Genomic DNA, 19,002 nt, shown 5'->3' on the forward strand with positions numbered 1-19,002 from the left:
ATATTGTTAGACTGCAATTTAGAAAAATCAAAGAGAAAAACAATCCAAGAAACTTTTTACTTTTAGTTAAAATTTCGTATTATTATTAAGATATAAAAGTTGAAGGGGAGAAGGGGGAGGGGTTTTGATGGCCGTTACTACAGTATCAGATCTCGTTACCAATTAAGAATTCATTAACAATTACCTGTGTATATATACTAAGAATAATTGAATCAATATTTAATATTGTATATTAAAAAAAAGGATATTAGCAGAAAAAATATATTTATACATAATATAACTTACCAGGCGAGCCTAACTTACAAGACAATGGTTTATCAGAGAGCCTTGAGGAAATTGCACAATTATATAATATCACCAATAAAAGCCTAAAGCGTGTTCCTTTGACCTATCTATTCCCAATTGAGCTTTAAATCTTAGATGCTCAGAAGTCATGATGGCAAAATGACCCAAAGAGGTCAATAGCGATGTTCCATAATTTGATGTAAAACCATGTAACATATCACTAGATTTTACTTTGGAATCAGGTTTGATATTAAATAAAACAAATTAAAAATAGTCCCTTATCGTATTAAAGAATACTACGATGGATAGTACAAATATTAAAATTATGAAAGCTTAATCCCAAAACGATGAAGGCGATGATGATGTGAAATGTACTGATAATAAAGATTATGCAAAATCATTTTCATCTAAACGACGAATTGTGTCAAAATTATGTGAACTTACATAAAGCTAAGTCATAAATAAACTTAGCATATTCAAATGTATATACTTAATTGGATGTAAAATTTTTTTGCTGTCTAGAAACTGCTGAAGAAAGCAAACATATTATTTGTTGGAATATAGCGAAAAGTGGTAATATTGGTTACTAAACCTGGAGGTTTCTAAATTGTCAATCCTTAGAGCTTTTGTATCATCCTATATAAAGCAAGGTACTTAATAGAGAAAAGACTTTCACTAGTAAATGTTATGAAATTCCTTCGTTGAGAAATAAGTTAATTTATAAAGTATTTATTTTAGTAGGATGTGTTTCATATACGAATACTTACCGCCTAAGTTTCCAAACTCTTTATTCGGATATTAGAGCTCTAATGAAGTTTAGGATACGTTTAGATCGAATTCAAAGTTATTAAAATGGAGATAGTCCTTAGCAGTATTTTTCCGTACCTAAATGATGACATTATTATAACGACTAATAAAGGTATTCAGAATAGCTATAATTTAGTAAACAGCACTCAAATAACGTACGTGCAAAAACGATAAAATTGAAAAATGGCAAACAACAAGGTGCAAACATAATACATATGCTCTTTTAAAATAGCTCCTATCGATATTTTACAATCCCGTCCCTACATCAAAAGATGACATACAGTAATGTACTTGCGCCATCTGGAATTAGCCAGCATGTGTTCTTGAAGTCATGTGACTGTATTGTGTAATTGGTGCATGCAATTATGGTCTTTATGTGAAAAATATAAAGAACATTTTTTCTTAATAAAAATAATAATTTTTATGGTGTGTTTAGAAAAATTGTTTCTTAAGTGGATGTTACTTTATAATTACTCTAGATATTAAAACGAGAATTTTCTTTTCATTATCATAGCACTACAAGCTCTAAATTCCTACTTGAATTGTAAAAGCAAACGTATTTTTAAATTAAAATAAATGTATATTTCGTAAAGTATTTAAAAGCTAAGGATAATCTCCAGCTATAAACATCATCTCGATTGCTACGGCTCAAGGGGTTTATATAGTAAGCGAAATCGCTCCTTCTTGTACCATTTGTTTTCGAAAATAATATTCTTAACAAGGGCTGAGATTTTAGGTTTCATTTTTATTTAAATTCTTTATGCTTTTCAAAAGAATTCAAGTTCCTAGTGCTTAGGGATAATAATAAATAATTTAATTATATTTTCCTTATAAACAGTGTTTTAAAAACACACATTTTAATAAAAAAATCATATAAATTATTTCAATAACACCTATTTGGATGGAGAGATAAAATAAAACAAAAGTTTGTTATATACATTAGATCGTACAGAACCGATAGTAGGAAAAGCGTTTGATGCCAGGGAAAGCTTTAGCCTTCAATTTAGTACGAGCTAAGGCGTTAAGGGAGATGCACGCGTGCTAAAACAAAAGAGCGGGAAACGAAATTTCGTAATAGGAAATGGCGCGAAAAAGTTCTGAATTTAATTATGAGACTTTGTATTTTAATGAGTTTTAGTAGGTGTTATTTGAATAAGAACTTTGTGTAAAATGGATGCGACAGTTTGGATATGTCTCGCATATTACATATTTCTGTTCGGTAAGTTAATTGAGAATTTATAAGAAGTGATGCCACCGAATTATCAAATATGTTTATATTACCAATATAAAAGTATTTATTTAATTACGTATAACTTTTAATGAATACCTGTACCACAATGACTCTATAAATTTTGGGTTTGTTAAGTAACAACATCGAATTACAAATAAAAATGAAATAACTTTACTTATGAATTAAATGAATGCTGTTGGTTTAAATATTTACATAATACGTAACATTTTAATCATTATATTATTATGTTTTAAAATTTTAGCATTAAGATATCGTTCAATTTGTAAGTACCGGTTTTGTAAAGAAATATAAATCAGGGTTTGAATTAAATAAATAAAAAAATCTGGACAGCCGGAAATTACTTTTTAAAAATAATTTGACAAAAGCCAAAACTTTCTTTTCTTACAGACTACAGTTAGATAGATAGACATAAATTTCGAAAACCCTATCGTCACTATGTTTGATAGAATTATTTAATAGTCAACAAATTCGGTGGTTTTTGTGAATTATACGAATTTTAAAATTTTGATAAAATATAAAATTGAATAATAATAGAAAAAAAATATTAAATTTTTTTAGGAATAAATGAAACATGTAATTTTAACACTGGATCCTCGAACAAGCAGGAATTATTTTTTACATCATAAATAAAATTGATTTATTGATTATAATACCTCTCCATTTCTTAAATTTTTATTTAATTATATTTGATATAGAATAATATCAATTTCAAAGGGTTAACTTATAACTTTTATATGGCAAGGAAGAAAGCAGAAGGCATGTACACTGGTACATAAAGATTATACCTTCAATGATTTTTCTCTTAAGAGTCATAAAAGACGTGTTATAAGAAATCTGAATTTTTATTTCCAATTTGAGTCCTCAATAGCATAAAAAATCGTGAGTCTAAAAAGCTAAAAAAAATAAACATGTCTAGAAAAATTTAATAATAGAACCACAAAGACTAGTTCAACTAATCTGTATGTAATATCAATATATCAAATAGTACACAATCAAAATGTAATAATTTATGTTTTTGGGTGATTTTACTCTAAACAGTAGACAAACTTTTCTCCTTGTAGCATGTGTTAGTTTACGTAAATAAGGAGAGTATTTTATGTTTTACCCGTGCTTTAATATCTAAAACGTGCTTACCTTCCATATCTCTTTGAGTGCACTTTTCATTTTGCAAAGAGTCAATGGGTTTGTGAGATGTAACCTAGATAAGACGGAAAACTTAAAGGCTTCAAAAAATTCTAGTGAAGTTTCTTCCAGAACATTTTTTTAAGTGGAAACGTCGGTTTAACTGTCCTTTTGACTGAAGCATTGACACGTTTAACACTACTTTTAACACAAATCTTTAGTCATATACATTATACAATGTTATGTAAAAGTAAAATTTTATATTGACAAAATAATAAAAAATTAAAGGAACAAACATATGGTAACGTGCATATTATATAAACAAAAATGACTTGCTAACGTACATGTTAATAAAAGTTTTCTTCATAAACTCTATAAATAGAAAAAATCTCAAATTCGTATTTAATTTGAATTCTTAATAAGTATATGATATTTTTAAGAAATAAAACGTTATTATCTTATTTACGGAATTAGTCACTGATCGGGTAAATGAATTTGAATTCACGAATAAAAAGTCTTATTACGAGTGCATTGAGACTGGAATCGTTTGTAATTTACACTCTCGAGTGACTATTTAAACTGTCACCTTGTGCTTCGGCTCATGCCTCGTCTCGCGAGTGTAAATCCCGGATAAAGCATACATAAGCATAAAATACGCTAAGGAATGTTATAATAAATATTATATTAAAAAGAAGATTCTTACTTGTAGATAAATAAATTAAATACCCAAAACTAACATATACATTACACATATACATATAGATTTAAACTTTAGTAATAATTTTATGTTCCACACGTTTTGTTTCTTACGTTGGGGATACATTGGCATAAAAATAAATCTCTCAAGTGTAATAACGGACGTTTAATCAAAGTCGTGCTCGAATATATGACAGTCGAGAGCTTTACATGATGTTATAATAAAAATTACATGCATATATATATGCATGTAATTTATATATATATATAACTATTTATAAGGATTTTATGCACTATTTAATTTAATGTTACGAGAACTTTTAAATTTTATTTTATTTTTGTTTAATTTCAAAATCACATTTTTTTTTAATAATTCTTCTAGTTCAGTTATATCCAAAGCGTTGAAAATGTTCTACATGAGATAATTTTCATCGAATTAGCATCAAGTAATTAGCAACCAAATCAAGTTTATTAAACCAACAAGAAATGTAACAGAGAACTAACAAGTTGTACACTTGTTTGTTGAGTATTTACTTTTGAGTTTACTGAGGGAATCTGCGGATCGGATTTGTGTAACTTCATAGTTTAGGCTCAGACGAGTAACTCAATCAAGTCTGCTTTGAAACATCAGTAAAGATAAGCCAGAGAACCCAAAGTACAGCGTTTGGTGCGTTAATTTCCTTTGTATAATTGGAAACTGGCCATTTAGTTGTCCACGATGTACGTAACTTAACGTACCTTACCTATTTATTTAACACACAGCAACTGTTCTCGACATCTTTGTGTATAGTGTAGCAGTAATACCGCATAAATAATTCAAAATAAATATATTTCTATGTATTACTATACATTTTCTTTTATAACTAAGGCTATAAAGTAAATAAGTAACGAAGTATATAATGTGAAAAGATTTTAAAACAATAATTTATCTCTGTCAAGATTTAACTAAAGCTTGTTAAGACAAAATAGTACCCCTGATTTTTATGATGACAGTACGTTATTTTTTTATTTCTATAATATAAATTCATACATATGTCATTCTGGCTGAATTAAGTCATTCCTGACCGAATAAAATTGCAAAAATACATAGGTGGTTAAAAAATTTACATTAACAAATAATAGGCAAGAAACTTATTTGACATTAATAATTGTATGTCAAGTTCTATTTATAATTATATTAATCCACAACTTTAAGATGAAAGAATTGTAAAAGTCTACCTAATGCTTGACATCTAAAACGTATGGGTTTCCATGGACCATGATTGGATCGACATGGCTGCGTGGAGCAAGTCACTGTCGGGATAGAGGTTTCAAATTTATACAGTAGTTGTATTAATTAATATAGTCTTTGTTTTTAATGAAAATATTACATTTAAATAAATACGTTTTACAAATACAAATGAAATTAATATATTTTATGATATATTTACAATATTATAAATACATATATAACACTATTAATTTGTTAAAAATTATGTTTTTTTAGTTTATTTTATATTGGAGTTCATAGAAATATTAAAAACCAAGCATACTATAATAAAATATTAACCTGATAAAAAAATTAATAAAGCAATAAGGAAAGTTTCTGTATAAATTCCAAAAATCATTTCCTCATAAATCATATCATAAATAACTTTGCATTTAAACATTAATTATAACTTTCAATAAATTATTACGGAATCAGTGTAGCATATATTGAATATTGGTTTTACATTCTCTTGTTTCAATGAAATTGCAGAAAATTCTCTTAACTCAAAATATAAATATGGAACGAGTAAAAGATATGTTTTGTTCATAAAAAAATATATATGACTTATGTTTTAATATAATTTGTGGCCTTCCATAGTTTTAGAGCAATATTTTTTTGCATTATTTTATTAATTCAAACATACTCAATTATTTCCAATTATTTGGTTATTGAATTTTATCACAAAATATTACTTCTATTTTGAAATCATTGTTATCTATTCTTTTGTGTATACAATGTACAAGCAGATATTGAAGTGAAAAACTTCAAGTGTAAAGCATTATATCGTTCAGCAACGACGGAGTAACTTAGAATAATTCAGAAAGTTTTAACAACCTTGTTCGAGTTATCACCTTCTCGAGTCCTTCAAATTGTAAACATAACGAGGAAACTTGACACAAAATATCCTTGAGCATCAAGTTACAAGTATGTTCTAATTGTAACGAAATTTAAACTTCTGCTACAGTGTGGTGTATCTTTTTAAACTGTATTCTCAATTTTTTTCTGTATTTATTTTTATTTTTCTTTGCTTTATAAATAGTATCAGGAAAAATATCTGCATATTGTACAATTTAACAATGATTTATGCTAAATTTAAAACCAAAATTATTGACACAATTAAAGTTTAGCGTAAATCCTACAATAAAACGGCATATACTATAAATATAAAAAAAAAATATCAAAATATTTGAAATAATAAACAGTAGAAATATTTTTTCATTTACAAAGAATAAAGTTTCAACAAACTCCAATACATTTTAATCTAGTGATTATTAAAACTATAAAAATATATAATATAATTAGAAAGCAATAAAATAAATGAAAGCATTCCTACAAAGATATTATAATGAAATGAAAATTATTAAAATTTTACATTTTATTTATAGGAATATTTTTAAAACGTATTATTTCCTAACATAATTATAAACGAAATATTCGCGGGATACGTTATGCACGAAATGAAAACCACGTATGTGTAGGTATGTTTGATTTATTCATGATGGCAGGAGCAATTACATGAGCTACACGTATTGACATACCCAGAACTGTTTAAACCGCAGTCAAATTTACAGATTTGATTAAATTTCATTATCACACAATTTATGTCTAATGGTTAGAAATAGAAGAGTAGTTTATATTAAAGAATTACTAGCTATATACAAAATAAATAACCGTTTTTTTTTCAACATATACCATCTCTCTGAAGTATCTCTCTGAATTAATATAAATTTTTTTTTTTTTTTTTATATTTTTCACAGTAAGTCTAAAACTGATAAAAAATACTTTTGTATTACAAACCCAAAAAAAGCTATAATAAGTTCTTCGACGTATATTCTTTTTGAAATGATATAATATTATTTTGCATAATTTAAATTTATATTGTGTATTATATTTATTTATGTTTTTTCCTTTTCATTTCTGTTCTTCATAAAAAATATAATTGAAACTAATAACTGTTTAAATTTTTATTTCAACATCTTTTTAGAGAAGTGAATTATCAAATCAGTCTGCCAAGACAAGATGTTTAAATTTATTAAATTCAAAAATGTGTACAAAATTTTATATATTATAATAATGATCTGCGATTATTTTTATTAAAATATTGATTTCTGTTTCAGGCGGCACGACTGATGCTAGAAAGGAACAATGGCCCTCCGAATATTTTTCAAATTCATCGTAAGTATAAACACATAACATTAAAAGACATATGTAATTTAGCTCTTCAATTATTCAAAGTAACAATTGTAGTTGCAGCTTTAGATTCTCAATAAAAAAAATATATAAAAAAAAAGCACACAGACTAAGAGATAACAAATTTAAAATCATTTTATCTAACAAAAAAGTGATATTAACATGTTTCCTATTATTTCATCGCAAAACATTTATAACTGTGATATAAAATAATAATTAATCCTATTTAAACGTCTATTTACATTTCATTTCATTTAAATTTTTATTTTTAAAAAATATAGTAGGTATTAATACAATATTATTAATATCATCATAGTTTATTACTAAGTCAACTACAGATCTTCTTTAAATGTATTATTATTATAAAAAATATTTTTTCAATTTTTTTTGTCAAAATTTACTATTTTTTTTATTTAAATTTTTTTCCTTCAAAATCTACTATTTATTATTAATATTATTGAAACATCATATAGACTCCAAGTAGATGTATAATAGAAAAATTATATAGGTTGTGACTGGGTTCGATAGAATGTATGCCTTTACGCCCTCTTTATAATTTTTTATTTTAATAAATTTTTGTTCAAAAATTTTTAATTACATTGGTTAAATGTTCGCTTTAAGTATTTTTCATATCTTGTGTGTTTAACAATAACTTCATTTAACATAGAGACCTTTAAATTTAAAAAAATGTGGTATTTCAAATCATTTCAAAAAAGGTTGGTAAAAATAAAAGGAATGGCGACTTTTCTTGGTCAAAAGGCCTTACATGTAATTTTTATTATAAGGTATTTCCTCTGCTTCATTATAAAACCAAAAGCGTGTACTAACTTCTTCATCTAAGAAACGGAACAGAGTTCTATGAACAAAATTTAAAAGTTGAAATTTTATACTACATGCAACGTTTGAATGCTGATTTTGTAACATCTATGTAATGATCATATCTCTGCATTTTGTTATATGATTTAAAAACTAGACATTTTTAGCGTCACTTAAAGAGAAAATATGATATTTAAACTAAAACAAAGTTTTGTCAATTGATAAAGAGCGGATTGTATTAATTAGTTGAATGTTAAATATAATTTTACACGTTTATAACACCGAAGCTTTTAGGATTTTTCAAACATGGATTGGCTTGCAAAAAATCAAAATCGCCCATATTTAATATATGATTTTTTTTTGTGTCAGATTTCACTGTGATGATCGGTCGCAAAATTATGAATGTGATTTTTTTTTAAATTCATTAGAGTAAATATATGATCTAATTATGAAATTAGAAGTTCACTTCATCACAGAATGAATTTGAAAAGTGTGTAACTAGAAACTTATGACTAAAAAATCAGAAGTTTCTACTTACAAAATCCTATTTAACTATAAAATATTTTTGTTCGTAGAAAGTTTTTATATACAAAACATAAAAGTAAGATCTGACAAAGAATAGTAGGCCAAAGTCAACACGAAATATATGCACTTAAGTCGCCTAAAATGTGACCTACATTTCTAGAACTGAAAAGTATGCCATGCTATTTGGTTTTCAGGTTATTGAGGGTAGCAACAATGGAACTAAGTTTGAAACTCGCTTCGTTTGTTTTACATACAGATTTTATACCAAAGTTTTCATTCCGAGACAGTTCGAATTTTCGGAATTGATTTTTTTATTATTTGCTACAAGACTTCATTTTCGTTTTAATACTTATGTTCTATTTATAGCTTGAAATAAGATTCAACCTTACTTATAAAATAAAACACTTAAAGCTTATTTATTATTTCTTAATATTACAGCAGCTTCATTCGTATGCCTGAAGGTTAAGAATTAATTAAAATGAATATTTTACTCGCAATACCTTAATATTAAAGTCATCAAAGTTATTGTAATGTTTTTTTTATTGCAAGACCATTATATATATATAACAAAAATATTATCATGTATATATATATCTTGGTATGTATGTGCATTTTAAGGATTAATAACTAAACAACAAGTTTATACTCAGTAGTACTGCTAAAAATTATAGTTGGTTTCCTCAGTTAGATTTTAATGCTATGAAAACCACAAGCGTATATGGTTCTTTACACTTGGCAATGTAGTAGAGTGCACTCACAAGAGAAAACTCGAGTAGACGCCCGCATTGAGATTGTCTGGTCTGACAGACCTTAGGAACGTTTATTTTGTGTTACTTAAAAAAACCTTAAATTTGTTCTTAGTTCATATTTGTTTTTTTAACAATTATTTGATTAGAAATTTAATTGTCTTGATAAATTATCATTTGAATTGCCGTTGATGTAATATTAATTTGCTCTAAATGAAATCAATGTGCCCAAAATTTACTTGGATTTTATTAAAAAAATTACTTCGCTTGATTAGATATGTAAGAATATTAAAAATTCCTATAAAATAAGCTGCCCCTAAACTAATCTAATATTTCCATTTAAAGGACCATTCACTTGATTACACAAGGGACGCCTTACTTCCTTTGCTTCAAAGACTGTTTACACGAGAAATAAGGTTATTCGAATCAGTGGGTTCCAAGTTATCTCGTATTGACAGAATTAGGTATTCACGTAACATAAACAGAACGTTCTTTAGACTTTAATCACTGACGCATAATTTATATATAGGTACTAACTAAACACGTCTGCACTGCTTTTGGCAATTCGATAATCAGTACTAAAAATATTTTAGAGCCAATTATTTCAGACTATTATGACAAAATGAAGACTATAATAACAAAAAATATAAACAATATGTGTGACCAATATATATGTATATATATATATATACATATATATATATATGTATATATATATATATATATATATATATAAAATGTATACTTTATCGTCTTAAATTTCAAATATTAAAAAGCATATGGTTGTATTTTGCTTAGTATTTGTCAACTCCAGTTCAGTCATTTAACTTTTATGTAGGAAATATAAGAAAAAAAAAATATTTTTGTAATATGGCAAAATGGCTTAAGGCTACGAGAAAGAGTAACTATGTTTAACATAGCTCATTACAACTTGTATTATACTAAAAAAATTACATAAGCTTTTGTATAGACTCTCTGGATAAGATTTTACTATAGGATGGAGTTAAAACATACAATCTTAGTAACAAATAGACCCCAGCAAAGCCTCAAACAATTTCGAACAAAATATAATTGATTGACACCACCTTTTTCTTTACAGATCAATTTACAATAATAAGGATTTCGGCACGCCCAGGGAAAAAAACAGAAATCATAACGGTAGTTTTAATAATTCCCTTTAATAGACAAGTACAAAATATATTTATTGGCTTAAAATGTATTCTTTAGATGATTGAATATTATAAATAATATCGTATATTTGATTTTTAAACAATAAAAAATTACTTAATATGTACGGAAAATCTGAAATCGTTTATTACTTACAGGATATCTTGGCATTTACAGAAGAAAAAGAACCCTACCAATGATGATATCTCATCACTTTAGCGAAACCACAGTAACACCTGGTGTTGATGTAAGTTGTAAATAGAGTTTACGACTCAGATTATTACATATTTTTCCGTAGTGACCTTGATACCCTAATGAATATCTTTCTTCTTGAAAGTAAAAATAAAATATAGGAAGGTAATGAATAAAGTGCGGGGCTTTCATGGAACTATTGGAACGTAGCTATGTAAAAGTTTTATTCTCAATATTTAGTAAAGTCGCCTTTAGATATATTTTCGATAATTCGATTCAAATCATAAAAAATAAGCAATAGATTTTTTATGATTAATTATAACCTAAGAATGGAAATACTAAGAATTTCTTACTAAAATGTTGATGTTATTTAGGTGACTTTTCTTTGTCAGGTAAATCTTCAGTGTGTTGTTAATTCTCCTCATCCAGCAAGATTTGTTTGGGAACGAGACGGCGTTGTCATTTTATCTAATACTGATTCAAGGTATTTATTATTGTATATTATTATACATATTTAACCAACTGTTCGAACTCACACGTACAACAAATGTGCACTTTAGACTGTGTTTCTATATTTCGTGCTTAAAAATAATAAAATAAAGCATCTCAATAAGATGATCTTATAAAACAATATCATAAAAGTCATACCCATGAAATTATACTATTGTCATGAATTTGAGAGTTTAAATGTTTGTTTTTATTCTTAATAAAAAATAAGTTTTAAATGCGGCATGAAGAAAATTTTCTGTGTGGGTAGCTGTACCGTTCAATAACATGTAGGTTAAAGTTTCTACATAAAGTAAAATGAATACATAAATTTCCAAAATGAATGATATCAATAGTAAAATTTTTACTGGAAATGTCGAGTAAGTCCAATTTTAAATTGACTTCGGTTGTTCTATTTAGCTGCAGTATATTATAATATATGCCTTAAATGATCGTCAGTTCCTTACAAAAACAAATATGCACTCTTCTGGAAGCAAATAAAAAAGTAGAATTGAAATTAAGTGTTATATTTTTTTATAAACTTTTATTTAATTCATTACTTTATGGCTGTCAATGATCAAAAAGTGCGCAGCCAATTTCACTCACAAATGAAAATTAACTTACTTTATTAAAATTCAAAACAACATTATTGTTAACACTTAGATACGACACGCATGCCAGATATTTAGTAACGGCCATCTTTTATCAATTTTGCTCAGGTATTCCATAACACAAACAATGACAACGGATGGTGTGTCTACACAACTTAATATTTCCCACGTTAGAGTTGACGATGGAGGTCGGTTTGCTTGTGTGGCTCATCTTGGTGAATCCACAGTGTTCCATGAAGATAGGGTCAATGTTTACGGTAATTTGCAAACGAAATAGTATAACTAGTTAATAAAAATATTTTTCGGTCAAATTACAAATCTGTGGACGATTGATCCACAGACTGAATCGTCATACCAGATCAGACCGAATGATGAATCATTACTTTTATATTTAATTTTTCGATATTTGTAAAAAGACAGTTATTTTATTTTCTCTGGTTAATTTTACATCTAAAAAGTAAATAAATCATTGCTTTGTGATGAAGTAAAAACTTTTTTCTATTATAAAGGATTATACCTATAGTATAATACCAGGTCCACCTTACATCCGGACGTTACCACCCTTCAAAGTTCAAAGCGGTCAAAGTGTCACACTCAGATGCCCTTACTATGGATATCCAATACGGTATAATTAATATTCTAATTGGTTACAATAGAAAATCGTAATATTACAAAAACACTAAATCTACTTTTAGAGAAATAACTTGGGAGTACAAGGGAAAAGAAATTATTCCAGAAACAACTCAAACTAGATACAAACGCTTCATTAATGATACCGCTAATATAGAAATTTTCGGCCGAAAACCAAAATTAAGAAGTAAAAGAGACGCAACAGTGACGAATGGCGTTCTTAGTGTTAATAGAGTTTCTAAAAGCGACAATGGACTTTTTGCGTGCATAGTAAGAAGTCCTTCAGGTGAAATGGCAAAACGCTCTTTTGATCTGCAAGTAGTGGAAGCACCTCAACTGGAAGAAATACTACTGGCCCCTGATTTACAAGAAGGACAAATTGTGCAAATACATTGCAACCTCAAAAGTGGAGATTCTCCAGTTTATTACTCATGGTTAAAAGATGGAAAAAAAATATCATCACATCTGAAGGTAGTTCCTAAAATGTGAATTAGCTTTTAATATATTTATATATTTGGGCAATAATCTAATAACATTTGTCATCGTTTTGAATTTCTTAATGGTTTTTGTAACCAAATTTTTTTATTTTTTTAAATATATCACTGATCGAAGACCATAAATATGCTACAAAAATAATTATTGCCTAAAAGTTGGAAAGTTGAATCTTCGGATAAGATAATTGTAATACTAATCCACCCTACTTTTTCCTTTTGAAAAAATTTGTCTCAAAAATCTCTCATAACGTATCAAATATCTGTAGCTTCTGTAACAAATATTTTCATATCGGTAAAGGAATCCCTTTGTAACAGATAATAGAGAGGAGCTTGGAAGTATTCAGTGTGCTTATCATCAAGAATGTTTCTCTAGAACACTGCGGGACGTACACCTGTGTTGCAGCAAATCATGTGAATAAAGTTAATAGAACTGTACACTTATATATCAAAGGTACTGAAATAATCTTTCTTCGTGATTTTTATCAAAATATTTACTAATGTAAGAAAATTTAATGCATTTGAAGGATATTTTTTTTAATAACTAAAATTATAATGAAATAATAAATAACTGATCGGGATTGAAATAAATTTAATAACATAAGTATCAGTTAAACTAATTTACAAACATCCTAAAGTTTGTAACAAGTTAATGGCTAGTATGACAATAAAGAAATATTATTTATTCTAGTTGCTCCGAAATGGAGTGAAGAGCCACAGAATACGTCACTGCTGTTAGGGAGGAGCGGCCACGTGTCATGCAGTGCTAGTGGCTATCCACAGCCACAAACACATTGGCTCAAGAGAGATGGTAATAGCGTGCTTTATTTATATAGGTATTATAAGGTATGGAGATTTTTAGGTAATTTTGACGAGATACTTTTGCATGGGATCGTCTAGAAAAGAAATCTTCGGACTATGAAAACCAAAATACTAAAAAATAAACAAAACGCTTTTATTTATTGTGTTCGGTTAATAATATAACCATGAAAAACAGTTGGTCTAAAATTACCAATGACGTGCCTTATTGTTGTGGAATTGATTATGTGCCAATAAAGTTTATAAATTGATTAATGGTTGTGCTAATTAAATGTAAATTTTCAGTAATCTATTATCACATTGCAGTAGTGTCAGAGACTTGGCGACCAGTTTTGGAAGTGGCTGGTGGAGGGGTTTTAAGTTTATCGAATGGGTCACTCATATTTGATTCTGTTGCTTTATCTGATGCTGGAATTTATACGTGTCATGTAGAAAATGGGGTTGGGGAAGCATTGAGCAAAACTATTTGGATATCAGTAAATAGTAGGTATTGATTTTGCAAGGATTGTTTTATAAAATTAATTAAATTTATATTCACATTGCAGTTCTTATTAATTTAACTATTAATATAAATTTTATAATTTTTTTTACTTCTAAAACTTATCAGAAAGTATTACAAGATGCAAAAGATATTAAAATTAACAATTATATTTTTAGAACCGGTAACGTTTGATATAGTATCCAGAAATTTAACAGCAAAATTAGGTCAACATGTTACCATCGAATGTCAAGCAAAAGGAGACGATCCAATTCGGATCATGTGGACGAGGAATGGGAAACCAATTAATCCTCTTACACAAAGGTTAGTCTACCTTAATAACATTAATAGGTTAGAATTAAAATAACTAAGGATAGAAATAAAGTTTATTATGAAATCAAATGTGAAAATTCTATATCATTACTTTATATACGCCTTTAATAAGTACGTAGTGAATTATAATTTTAATAAAGATGGAAACTTTAATAGATTAAAAATATCGGAAGCTAAATCAGACGATGGTATGACGAGTTTGCTTGAGTTGATACAATCAGAGACAGGCGACGCCGCTTTATATCAATGTAAAGCTGGAAACCCCTTTGGAGCTGACGTTTATACTGTTTATCTAAGTATACTAGGTATGACAGTTTACATCTAATAAGCCCTTTCTGTATTCACGATATGAGAGAATATGAAATTTTTAGTGAAAGTTTTAATAGATAATATCTTACGTATTTCACAATAGTTTTAATTCTACATGTGATAATTTTTTTAAGAACCTCCGTCACCACCAACGGATCTTACGGTGGACTCTGTAACAAGTCGATCTGTTAAACTCTCATGGAGGGACATGACCCGTTCCTTAACGCAATACTATAGTGTTCAGGTCACCAATAGTGATAGACTAATGTGGAGTACCGCAAGGACCATCAATGTAACCAGGTTTGTTTAATAAAATTTTTTACTAAAAAACCGACTTAAGTAAATTATGTGACTAGACTGAATTATACTAAATGTTTTTAATAAGTAATCATCCAAAAATTACAAAGCAAAAAATTAAAAATAATTTATATCAAATATTTAGGTGAGGAAACATAAACTATTATTTTCGGATATAAGATGCTATTTACTATACATTTTACAAATGTAAAATATTTTGAAATGTAAAATAATAAAATAAATCGAGTAGTATATCCGTAAATAATAGTTTCACTTAAATTATTTGTTTTAAGTGTGAATTAAATATTTTTTTTAAGAAACGAGATCTAAGTTAATAGTGATTACAAAAAAATATTTGTGAATATGAGTATAGCATTTAATTTTTATATCAATATTATTATAATTACAAATGTTTTATATGTATGTGTTTTTATAGCTTCGTTACGATCCGAATCCTGAATTATTTTCAATTACCAAATGCATAAAGGTGATCGTTTGTGCGAACTCAATACACACAATTGCATCTCGTTCCAATAAATTTAAAAAAGTATTAAAACTTAATAATATTGGGCCAACCTTCATAGGAAGCTAGTTAGTTAAATTTGGTCATATCTCGCTAGGTTAGGCGATAATCAGCACAGTGTGGATATCACTGGTCTGCAGCCTGCCACGCGGTACGCAGCTCGGACGGCGGCGGGGCGATCATCTGACATTAGTGCTTATTGTGCTCCAGTGAGATTCACAACTTCAGAGGAAGGTTAGCCATATTAATACTTAGCGTTGTTGTATTACGTATGTTTTTAATATGGGAAGGTTTATTTGCAATATTTAAGTTGGCTGCAATGCAAAGAATTAATGTGTCATTCAAATCTTAATGTAGGTATAAGTTTTTTTATCACTTCCGTTCCAGTCTTTTAAAAGTAACTGTACACGTTGTATTGATTAAAATAAAAGATTAGTGTATTTATGCCAATAGTGTCACCTTTTTAAATTCGAAACATAAGGTTATGGGCCCAGGCTTATATAACAGCTTAATTTAGATTGAAGTTAGTTACTACGGCAGCAAAATCGGCGAGAAGGAAAAAGTGAGGTTAGTTCACTACAGTTTGCCGCGTGGGGCTCAGGCTTGTATACATCGGAACATCATCGAGAAATCCTTATTCTTAGTTGGGAGAGTAGAAGGTTAGTATGGAGGAAAATAACTACAACGTCAATGTAATAAAGTTAGAAGGGCAAGAAATTGGAATATCTAGAAATTTAAAACAACAGTACAGTTGACGGGCCTTGGGTGGTTAAGAATAGTTGAGTGATGACAAGTGAAAAATTGTGGAGTGAACCAAGTGGTCAATAAGATACTTGTAAGGGAATCTATAGATGCCTAAGCGCAAACGTTATTGGTAAGACGAACGTTGGAAGAAACCATGCTACATATTAATACGTATTCTGCCGAGATATGGCGAAAACTTCACAGTGTGTATGAACAGAAAACTGAGACTAGTGTACACATCATACAGCAGAGATTTTTTCAATGTATGAAAGTTCGAATGAAGCATCAATATGTCTGTTTTCTTATCCAATGTATAAGAACTACAAAAACAATTGAAAAAGATGGGTGAAGAAGTTTCAGATAAATTTGAATTTATAATGCACTAGTTTTTGTCCGCGACTTCGCCCGCGTAAAATTCAGAATTAGTAATATATAGATTTTATCCGTGACTTTGTCCGCATTGGATAGTTTTTTTGTATAGTAGTATGAAAAAACCTGAGATGTACTTTTTTGTACGTATGTTTGAATTGTGCCGAGATGGGATGAGGCCATACTAAATGTGATTGTCAAAGGTTAGGTTAGGTTAATACATTTTAAGAAATAGATAGGTTACTGCAATATATTTTTAAATTCGATGTTTTTTTGTTTTTCCTTCCTTGGCCAGAAAAGTAATTTTTCCCATGGGAATGTGTTGTTTTCCTGCAGTCAAAAGTAACTCATGTCCTTTCTTAAGTCTCAAACTATGTCCTTACCAAATTTAATTCAAATCTGTTCAGTAGTTTAAACGTAAAAGCGATCAGCCCACCTGAATTTCTCCATAGGAATACGTCATTTTCCCGGGGTAAAAAGCTGCCTATGTCCTTTCTCGGGTATCAAAATATCTCCATACCAAATTTCGTGCAAATTGGTTCTGTGGTTTAGGCGTGATTGAGTAACAGAAAGACAAACAGACAGACAGATAGAGTTACTTTCGCATTTATAATATTAGTATGGATTAATGTTCTTACCAGACGAATATAAACATTTCATTTCCTCTAAGGAATTGGCGCCTGACGACAAACAATCATTTGACTTAGTGGCCAGACTACTGATCGAAGAAGAGGAGTAAAAGAGGATATTATCAATCCAAGAGTAAAAGAAACCATAAAACTAATAGTGAACGGATCGTGAGAAATAATAATAACTGCTTCTACGAGTTTGCTTCTCGTATTGTGTGAAGTTGAAAATTTCAAAACATCAATTTACATGCCTTACCTTCTTTATATTTTAAACCGATTTGTTCATTAAATTCAATCTCTAACCACATTAAAGTAACCTGGATAATAAATCTATTGAAGTATCAAATTTAGCTCTTTATTAATATTTATTAATAAATTATTTCGATTAATTATAAAATGAGTCTTAGGAAGTTATCAAAAATATGTATAACAAAATATTTTAACTTTATTTTTAAACGAAATTTTTCTTTTACAAGATAATTATTTTTGTCTTCCCATAAAAAAAAATATATTTTATGTAAAATAGTATATTAGAAATAACAAGGGTATTATCTTCGTGGCTTTTACATTAACGATTACCTATCTAGGCTATCTAGCCTTATTCAGAATTTATGTCCTCTAAAAGACAAAAAAAATATTTACAACACAATTGATGCATACCATCATACTTCATATCAATCACACATACAATTTTATATGACACAAATATTTTGTCTCAATATATGTAATTATGTAATATTTACTCTGAAAACTTATAATTGAGCAACTAATATCTATCGGAAGAGTTCAAAAGATGGACGTATCATCAATCAATATCGACTGAATGGGTAAAATGTCCATCCATCATATCCTTATACAAGATATTGAAGAAATTTACATGTTTTCTATAAATATATTAAATGTAGTTGGAATTAATATAAAAGGATAATATAAATGTGTTCACGTTTAACTTGTAATGTCTCAGTGTGCCTAAAACTGACTTCAAATAAATAATAATGCGAATAACTATAACTTTTACTCTCAGCGCCTTCATCTCCTCCACTAAACATACAAGTATCGCAAACAACGTCTCCGGGAGAATTACGCGTCAAATGGTTACCCCCTCCAGCTGATACCCTGCATGGAGTAATCTTAGGGTACAGGGTAAAAGCTGTACCACAGGAAGATACCGGTGGGTAATAAATGAAAGAGTATAATTTTAAAAGGTTTTATATGTAAAATCATTCTATTTAATTG

General features: G+C 28.3%; 1 protein-coding gene across 1 annotated transcript in view; it reads left to right on the plus strand.

Annotated features, from left to right (window-relative positions):
• The first annotated feature begins 2,123 nt into the window (after positions 1–2,123).
• The window catches only part of LOC116773393 (cell adhesion molecule Dscam2-like), a 38,428-nt gene continuing 21,549 nt past the window's right edge, over positions 2,124–19,002 (plus strand). Inside the window, exons 1-16 of the mRNA XM_061528746.1 lie at positions 2,124–2,311; positions 7,529–7,586; positions 10,788–10,846; positions 11,014–11,102; positions 11,440–11,531; positions 12,253–12,401; positions 12,679–12,769; positions 12,840–13,245; positions 13,584–13,719; positions 13,957–14,076; positions 14,391–14,567; positions 14,742–14,886; positions 15,052–15,200; positions 15,339–15,504; positions 16,122–16,258; positions 18,791–18,937. Of these exons, the coding sequence (XP_061384730.1) occupies positions 2,263–2,311; positions 7,529–7,586; positions 10,788–10,846; positions 11,014–11,102; positions 11,440–11,531; positions 12,253–12,401; positions 12,679–12,769; positions 12,840–13,245; positions 13,584–13,719; positions 13,957–14,076; positions 14,391–14,567; positions 14,742–14,886; positions 15,052–15,200; positions 15,339–15,504; positions 16,122–16,258; positions 18,791–18,937 (2,170 nt within the window). The 5' untranslated portion in view covers positions 2,124–2,262. The remainder of the gene's footprint in view (positions 2,312–7,528; positions 7,587–10,787; positions 10,847–11,013; positions 11,103–11,439; positions 11,532–12,252; positions 12,402–12,678; positions 12,770–12,839; positions 13,246–13,583; positions 13,720–13,956; positions 14,077–14,390; positions 14,568–14,741; positions 14,887–15,051; positions 15,201–15,338; positions 15,505–16,121; positions 16,259–18,790; positions 18,938–19,002) is intronic.

This window comes from Danaus plexippus, assembly GCF_018135715.1.
Source record: "Danaus plexippus chromosome 22 unlocalized genomic scaffold, MEX_DaPlex mxdp_27, whole genome shotgun sequence".
Lineage (NCBI taxonomy): Eukaryota > Metazoa > Arthropoda > Insecta > Lepidoptera > Nymphalidae > Danaus > Danaus plexippus.